The sequence below is a fragment of the Buceros rhinoceros genome, unplaced genomic scaffold (genome assembly GCF_000710305.1).
Source record: "Buceros rhinoceros silvestris isolate BGI_N320 unplaced genomic scaffold, ASM71030v1 scaffold6301, whole genome shotgun sequence".
In the NCBI taxonomy this organism is placed as follows: domain Eukaryota; kingdom Metazoa; phylum Chordata; class Aves; order Bucerotiformes; family Bucerotidae; genus Buceros; species Buceros rhinoceros.
In genome coordinates this window covers 17017-26036 of record NW_010395874.1, presented here as the reverse complement: position 1 = coordinate 26036, position 9020 = coordinate 17017, and the positions used below count along the sequence as shown (strand labels likewise).

At 45.4% G+C, this 9020-nt stretch overlaps 1 protein-coding gene across 1 annotated transcript in view; it reads left to right on the top strand.

Moving 5' to 3' along the window:
• Positions 1 to 1571: 1571 nt before the first annotated feature.
• LEPR (leptin receptor) overlaps positions 1572 to 9020 on the top strand; it is a gene marked incomplete at its 3' end in the record, with an annotated part of 24283 nt that continues 16834 nt past the window's right edge. The window contains exons 1-3 of the mRNA XM_010145688.1: positions 1572 to 1620; positions 4247 to 4555; positions 5280 to 5397. Coding sequence (XP_010143990.1) covers positions 1581 to 1620; positions 4247 to 4555; positions 5280 to 5397 — 467 coding nt within the window. The remainder of the gene's footprint in view (positions 1621 to 4246; positions 4556 to 5279; positions 5398 to 9020) is intronic.

The following is a 9020-nucleotide window of genomic DNA, read 5'->3' as shown; positions in this document are numbered from 1 at the left end:
GGTGGACATTTTTTACATGTTTAGGAAGTGAGACCTTTGAAGCATTTGCAGTAACATCCATGACGTATCGATGACTTTAAAAGCCTTTGAAATCTATGTCTGATTCTCGTGTACAACGTACAGAAGTGGTCTCTGCCAGTTTCTGACTGGAAAGTGGTTGAGCTATGAACAGCAATTTTTTGTTGCACCTTTAAAAGAGGAACATGGGCTGCTTTTCGTTAAACCATATGTTGAACAGTATGAATAGTACATCCTTATGTCAAATACATTATTTTAAAAGGCTGGGTTTTTCTTCAGTCAGAAACGTGGGAAAAAAAATAGATAACTTTGCTCAGAGGCTTTTGGAAATAATCCCAGCCTGTATCTTTGTGAAATGACAGGCTTAATAGGAGGTTGTAGCTTGATAATTTCTCTGGCCTTCACACCTCACCTATTAGGCAAGAGACTAATGGAAGAGGTACAGGTAAGGTTGGCCTCCTGACAGCTCTGCTGAGAGGCGCATTTTCCTCTCGAGGAGGGGTTGTGAAGCACTGCCTGTGAAATGTTGAGCTTTCCTCATTAATGCTCCTAATGTAGCTTCAGATGTGCTCTGATTGTAACCTGGGTAAGTGGGGAGGAAAGTGGATGGGGCTGGCTTGTCTTGCAGACCAAAATGAAGCTGGTCTGCACGGGGGAAATGGGTTGGCTCCAGCCCCAGCTACATTTGCAGGGGCTTTCCTGTGGGAGAGCTCACAGGGAGACAAGGATTCCAAAATATTGTGTGCAGACTGCCCCACCGCAGTCGTCTGTGATCATACAGTGTGTATGTGTCTGTAGTACAGTAGAGATGTTCCTGAACTGAAAGGCCACTGGATTACACAGTGTTGGCGCTGCTTCTTCTGGCATTGTAGCTGTTCTCAAGGAAATTGTTCTCAGAAATATTTAAGGAATGAGAATACTTTGGAGGGACTCCCTAAATCTTATTGCTCTGTCTGACTTGAGGTGTAAATGTTATTAATCATTCTGTTCTGGTTAACTATGACAAATGCGGTATGTTTGGCTCTGGTACCCTCTATCGAGCTTTTTTTAAAGTATAAAAAAGCTTATATTTGGATGTGAACAGAATTTATGTAACTGTGGGATGAAAGTAAAACAAAGAACCTGAAATGAAAGAACAACGGTGAAATATTACTGTAAAAGCTAGTTAAGTCTTCACCGTCGGAGTGGGTGCCTGGGTGCTTTTGTGTGTGCTGCACTATGACACTGAGTGTCTGTTGGACATTTTGGTTGGATTTATAGTGCCTTTCAGATGACCAAACCCAGAAGGTGAACAATGATCAGCAAAAGCCTGGAGAGGTGAGGTACTGTACAGCTCTCATGATGAAAGAAGAGCTGTATTGGTATTTAATTGATATTCTAAGTGCTGGTGGCTTTTTTCTCAAATGACATCCTGATTTTGTTCTTCCTTTCAGCTTACAAAGGTGTGAGTATCAAATGAGCTGAAGTGCACCAAAATGAAACCCCACCAAGATAACAGACTGATGATTATCAGCTCTCAGATAATTTTCTGTATGTTTTTCAGATCAGCTCCTCAAAACAAGATGTGTGGGCAAATCTTTCTGAGCGTGTTTGTGCTGTTAGGTAAGTTGCTAAAAATCATCAGTCTGTTGGAAATGACGTAGCATAAAGAATGATCACTGGTCTGAGTGATCAATGGTGTTTCAAGGCACGCTGCTGGTTTAGTGTCTTATCACATCACTGTGTTGGTGATGGTGCTTAGGGAGAAATGAAGTTAGTGTCAAAATTCCTGTCATCTTGTGCCTTCATGAAAGATGAATAAATCCTTAGATTTTGTCTTCATATATATACATCTTTTCTGTATACAGATACATCTTTTTATATGTATATTTTTCCTGTATATATCCACAATTTTCTTTTTCTATATACATACCTTTATCCACTCAGTATCAAGCAGTGTCTTGTTGACATTCTTTAAAGTACTTCATGCAATCTAAACACATCGTGTACCTTTTAATGAGTAATCCTGGATGCCTCAGGGAGATTTTGCTGGGCTTCAGAGCAGTTTGTCACTGTTGGATGGCTGAAAGTCGCTGTATCTGTTGAGTACCTGTAAGTGAATAGCTAAGGCTGGCATCACTGTAGCCCTCTTAACCCAGACATGCAAATACGCTGCTATTCTGGGGACAGAACTGAAAGTGATGGCCTCCTGTGTGCCTCTGTCATGGACAGACTCTTGCACTCTGCAGCAGGAAAACGTTCTTGTGGCATGCTGCCCATTATTGACAGGCACTGGAGAGCTGTGCTCAACTGTGCTTTCTGTTGTAATGCGTTATAGTTCTTTTATTTTTTCAGCACCTCTGCAGAAGTGGTAAGTGACTGCGCACATTTTGACTTGATAGAATTGAATTAATCCCCTGAGACTGGTGTGATACGTGGGAGGCTTTTTAAGGCGAAGAAACACCTGTCTTCCCATGCTCCCACAACTCTGAAGTGGGGAGTGTTGGTTATGTGTCCTGATTCGCAGACAATCATGTCACCCCCTCACTGATCCTTACTCAATCATGTATTACGGACTAATAGCCCGTTCAGTCAGCCGAACCCTCCGCGTGCGGACAGGAGGCCTAGCGGAGCTGGTGTTTACAGAGGCTCAAACGCTGGTGAGTGAGAGAGGAGGAGAGAGCAGCACCCTTCAGGAGACTGGCACCACAGATCCTGTGTAAACTCACAGCAGAGCGCTTCAGCACACTGCACAGTAACACACTGGCTGCTTGTAAGGAACATGCATCTACTTTTAAAAAAGCTTTCAGTTTGTGTTTCCATATTATTTACCTTATGCTTGTGTGCTGTTAAACACTGCTTGAGAAATTCTGGTTTTCTTATTTTGGCTATTGAAAGGCAGAGAGCATCAATTAGAATCATAGAACTGTTTAGGTTGGGAGAGACCTTTAAGCTCATTGAATCCGACTGTTCCCCCAGCACTGCCAGGTCCCCACTGACCCCTGTCCCGCAGCACCACCTCCACACGGCTGGGAAACCCCTCCAGGGATGGGGACTCCACCACTGCCCTGGGCAGCCTGGGGCACGCCTGCACAACCCCAGCGGGACAGAAAGGGCTCCTCAGGGACAACCTCAACCTCCCCTGGAACAACTGGAGGCCGGTTCGTCTCATCCTGTCCCTTGTTCCTGGGGAGCACAGACCGACGCCCACCTCACTCCAGCCTCCTGTCAGGGAGTTGTCAGAGCCAGAAGGTCTCCCCGGAGCCTCCTTTTCTCCAGGCTCAACCCCCCCAGGTCCTCAGCTGCTCCTCAGCGCATTGTGCTCCAGACCCTGCCCCAGCTCCGTTGCCCTTCTCTGGACACGCTCCAACCCCTCAATGTCCTGGGAATGAGGGGCCAACACTGAACCCAGGATTTGAGGTGCAGCCTCCCCAGTGCTCCCAGTATAGAGGGAAATGGTAAATACAGAGTGCACAAATGCCCCGTGTACCTTTCTGAGACAAAAAAATCTTTGAAATTCGCGCAGAGTTTTACAGTAAACTGTTGCCAAAACCAACACGCTCATCACTCGCAAAACCATTGCTAGCGTAATTCCAGCTGTGACTTACCAACAAGTGCTACACATGTAGTCAGAGCGATTTTGTTTTGAAGAGTCTAAGTCTGATGGAAAAGATTATTTTTTCCCTGCATCTCATTTCCCAGGTAATGCCCTGGGGATGTGTGGTTCCACCTGGTTATATACTCTTGTAGTGCTGTGCTTTGGTATTTAACACTTACGGTGGTGACTGTGTGTTATATTTACAGCGGGATTATTTTTTGCAGTAATGGAGCCATGTTATAAGAGCTGGATTACAAGAGTCCCAGCAGCACAGGGGGAGATGAGGCTCGTACCTGTGTAGCATGAGAACTCAGGTTTAGGATTCGCTGTATTTTGAAGTAATAATATAAGCCAGTTTACCCCAAAGAGGTGCTTCTCCTACAGTCTTGGTCTTGACCTGTTTCAAGAGGTTGAGAAGATCAAAAGTGAGGTGTAGCGGCTTTGGAGGACCAGGCTGGCATCTCCCAGCTGGGGCACCAGTTCAGAGGGGATGTTTTTAGTAATGCTGTCTGCAACTCAGAGAACAGCCCTGGGAACAGTCTGACTTTATGTAAGGAACGTGTTTCTGTGCGACATCAGCCCCTCCCTTTTCCTTCTCAAGTAATAAGAACTTTTTCTTTTATTTCCGATACTTTGCCTTTCTGTTCACAGACATTCTTCAAGCAACAGTTGCCCATTGTGTGGTCCATCAGGTTCCTCCCAGGAACTTTACACTGCCCTGTATGCTGCTGAACGAGACCTTTGTGAGTCTCTTCTCTTCTGGAGTTGTTGAGAGCTGGTCTGGTTTGAGGAGAGGGCACCGAGCCTCTGAAACCGAGCCTGCCGTGGTAGGGAATGAAGAAAGTTTCCTGTGTTGCCTTTGGGGTGATGACAATATGGATTGTTCTTTGTACAGAGCAAGCATGCAAACGAGGAAGCTTATTCCTTCAGAAATAAGTGTCTCCGCTTCTCAGGAAATAGGTAGGTTTTCCTTTCAGGAGGATAAGAGTTACTTCTTCTTCAGAAAGCAGTTGGGGTTTATAGTTTGGGAGGAGGGGATGGGTTGTATTAATGGGTATTTATTTTATCCAGAGTAGAAAACAAAGTATGGTCAAATCCTTCCTGGCAGAAGTCTGTAGGGGAAGGTGGAGGAAATTGCAGGGCGCAGTTTCAAAGGAGGGGGGGAAGTTGGCTCTTTCCAGGGGAATTCTGAATAAAATATTTAGCACCTGCGTAGGAGGACGTGAGCCCAGATCCTCAAAGATGTTTGGAGGCTATGTGAAATATTTTAACTATTTTGGTGGATATGGCCTTTAAACTCCTTCAGGAAATGGGGCAGATGGAGAGCAGGTGCCAGCTTTTCTGCCTGGGTTGCGATGCCTTAGTAAATACCCGTACATGGATTAGATTGAATTATTTTTTCCTGGCTGCGTTTCCACTCCTGTTAAGCACAGTCTGAGCAGTGCTGCTGCCTTATCAGCGGCAGGAATCTCATCAAGCTCAGTAGAATAGAACTGAATTTTACGAGAGCTGTCCCATGGAACAAATAAATCTCTGTTTCAGACTGCCACACTGAACTTGTTGCTGCCATGTCTGCAGTACAGCTGCATACATGTGCACAAAGTGCGCCCTTCACTTGTTTGTTGGGGTTTTTTTGTTTGTTTTAATATAGTTCAGAAAAGCTTAATCACTTTCTTTTGTTCAGATTCGGACTGGAACATTGAATGTTGGATTAAAGGCAAGCTGGACATGTTAGTTTGTAGCCTGCGGTTTTTGAAGCTGTATTCAAGAGTCGATTTGAAGGTTAATCTGTTGTATGCTGTGTAAGTACAGACTGTTAAATTTGTCACTAGTGGCTTTAGATCTCTTGAAGGCATTGCTACAACGTCAGCGTTGGCCGCTGGAGCTGACAGCATGGTGGTAGCATTAGCTTGGCAGATGGTCTGTTTGTACCTTTGTCTAAAAGTAATGTGGGACAATAGGGACAGCTGATGTTTCTGCCAGTGAATGAGGAGTGGCTGGGATGGACAGTCCCCTCCTCCCTCCATTCCATGTTTCTTAAAATGCTTTAATGACATCAGCTTTGACTCACTGATACACCTTTGCTGCTACAATGGCTTAATTTGAAAACTGTCATCTTGGTTCTGCCTTTTTTATGCTTTTGACCATAATGTTCTCTCTGTTGAAGTCATTGCCTTCACATTTAATACAATGCCGAACGCTGCTCCGGGGATGTTGATGCCTCTGATAGACACCCGTGGGTGCAGTTGCCTCTGTGGTGAATGCTCTGTGGAATGGCAGTAGACGGAGATGGTCCTGACAGCGGGGTGGCAGCTCAGTGCACAGGACAGGAGTACGATACAAAGAGGTGTATTAACGAGTAATAAGTATGGTTGTGGAGTTGGCTTTAAAGCTGAAATCAGATTTGGAGTGGCTTCCCTCTTCCAGTGTTCCTCATTGCCTTAAGTTCTGAAGTACTGTTACGTGGCGGGGGCGGAAGGAGATCTGACTCTGCCTCTGTTCCACCCAGTCTCAACTGTGACAGAAAAACCTGCGCCAGAAATCCTAGTGCAGTAATGTCTATATTGATATTTTTTTTGGTGTGCCTGACAGCCATGGAACAACAGATCTGAGTCCCAGCTGGGATCAAGAGGTTCTTTGTGTTATGGAGGGAATTCAGCATGTGTCACGCAATTTATGAGAGCAGGCCTTAGGGACTCACTCGAATCCTTGTGATGTTTCTGTATTTAATTACCGTTTGCTGCAAAGACAAGATGTGGGGCACTCCTTGACACTGGAGAACTTGTTTCACTCCCCAGATTTCATATTAATATTTTTCTTTTTCGGGTCCCTGTGTGCTGGGGGAACAGCTACCAAAGCATGTCAGATTTTGGGAAGGTGACAGCTTTGCCTATTGGCTTGCTCATGCCTTCACATTTTATTCACATGAGCCAAAATACCTTGAAAACATTCCCAGATTTAAAAATATGCATTCCTGGCATGTGTTACTCCCTGGGAGTCTGGAGATCAGGCCAGAATTCTCACATCAGGGACAGGCAAGGTACAAAAATAACGACCTAGAAGAATCTACACCAAAAAAGCTTGGGTCATCAACAGCTTTTAATTTTTTCAGCATTAAAGAAGTATCCTCTTATTTTCTGCATCCACACTTGCCCTGCCTGTAAATGGTACCAAGTGACTTGGTATAGAAAATGTTCTGTTCTGGCCAAAGCAATGCTGGGACAGTCCTTGGTAACAGGTTCAAGCAGCATGTCTTTGGGAGGAAGTAATTAATTAGGCAAAGTAGGTTAATTGTCTACCAAAAGCGCATACTCCTTCCACTTGTCTGTATTCTAGGAATGCTGTAAACCCTGACGGTTAATTACATCAACTGAACTCACTTAGCCTTAGGGATCCTTTTGTGGTGACACAGATGAACGGTCCCAGTTGAAGTTATAACCAGCCCTTTGGGCAGATGGTAATGTACGGGGCGTGCTTGGATTTCTGACCTATTGGAAGTTCCTGGGAGGCTCTTCCTTAGTTCTGGGCCCAGGCTTCCTTGCTTTTAAGGATAAATCATGCAAATTGCTTCAAGACTGGGAGTTTAGTTGAGTGCATCAGTTATGCATAGAGCCTTTTTCAGTTGGAGAACATTAACCTTTTGACAGAGGCTTCTTTTGTGAGCTTGGCAGCCATCAGATGTTCTGCAATTTAACGGGGCAGCTTGTTCGAGTATTGTCCTAGAGCTACTGTATATCAAATACACCGAGGTGCAATTATGGAGTTATTAGTAATTATTGAAAGCCATTTGAGCCCCAGACCGCTTTGCTCCGACAATTCTTCATAAAGGCAATGCTTGCACTAACATGGTAGACAGAAATTCTGAGAGCAGAGTTACAGTGGTGACCTTTTTTCTGATGTGCCTTGACACAGCTGCCTAAACGTGGTGTTGTACCTGTCCTGGAACGAGGGCAGTAGTAGAAGCTCATGTATTTCTTCCTAACCCAGTTTTGACCTTTTGTTTGCGGTTAGGCATCCCAAGGGCAAGAAGCAGATTGAAATTCAGTAAAGCCATTCTGCAGCATCCACTTTAAAGTCTAAAAGTTCATCACGGAGCCACAGTTTAATTTAGAGTAAGTCACAACTCAACAGCTTCTGAAGTATGATTGTATTGTGCACCAGAATAGAAAACATCCCAGTGTTAACTGAAGGTGTTGACGAGAAGAACTGTCTATGCACAACTGGTAAGGGCAGGGTTTGGAGTGGGGAAGAAAAGCAAGCCTTGAGCACGTGCCCTTGTTATAGTGTTAATTACTTCTGTGGTTCAGGGCATGCAGTATTTATTTTTTCCCTCTCCTCCAGTGTCTCATGCTTTAGTCCCACATTTCCAGCTTTGATTCACATTGCTTTTGCACATTCTTCTCTGCCAGCCGCTAAAACTTCAGTCCAGTTCACTAGTTTCCTGTTGGTCCTCAGAGGTGGGCTCCTGTAATCCATTCACAGTTCATAGGCTTAGTATCTGTCTGGTTTTTGCTTACCTCTCTGTGCCAAGGCAGCCTCTCCAAATCCAGCAGCCAGCACTAGGAAACTGGATGGGGACATCGTATATACTCACAGATTTTATAAGCTCTCTGTCTTTCCATCCCCCCACCGTAGATGGATCTCTCTTAGATGTGTCGCGTGCTATGAAGTGTTTGTTGAACCAGGATTTATAGTTTCTCTGAGTGTGCTGCAAGTCTGATGGAAAACTCCAGCTTTTAGTAGCCCACTGCTTTGTTTTCAGTTTACCCCAGATTTCTCCTCTCGTTCTACTGAACGAAGGCACTGACCTCTCCTGAACTTGTGAGGGCTTTATAAGCATAAGCTGCTCAAAAGTCAGTATCTGCAGTTTAGGAATGATGGCTGTTCTGTGACAGGATCCATCTGCAGCCAAACTGAAGGTGCCAGACTGCTTGTGCAGTCCAAGGCTTGCGGCTCTGCGGCCCCAGATGGACAGCTCTGCAATCGCAGCACTGCCACAATTCTCCAAGATACTTTGGCTTTCTCTTGTTTCACTTGTAATCAGGCCTCATCTATTTAGCCCAGGCTTGGCAATTTGGAATAGGTCGATGTGGGGGCCGCTCGTGATCATGTCCTGTAGTGATCTGTTCTCTCATCCCAAGCTCCTTTTTGTGAGATAGTCATCATAGAATCATCATACAGTGGTTTGGGTGGGAAGGGACCTTCACAGCTCCCCCAGTCCAACCGCCTGCAGGGACCAGGGACATCTGCACCCAGAGCAGGGTGCTCAGAGCCCCAAGGGCCAACCTGACCTGCCATGGGGCCAGCAATGGGGCTTCTCCCACCTCCTGGGGCAACCTGGGCCAGGCTCTCACCACCCTCAGCAGCAACAATCTCTCCCTTCTCTCTGCTCTCAATCTCCCTCTGTCAGTGGAACCATCAGCCC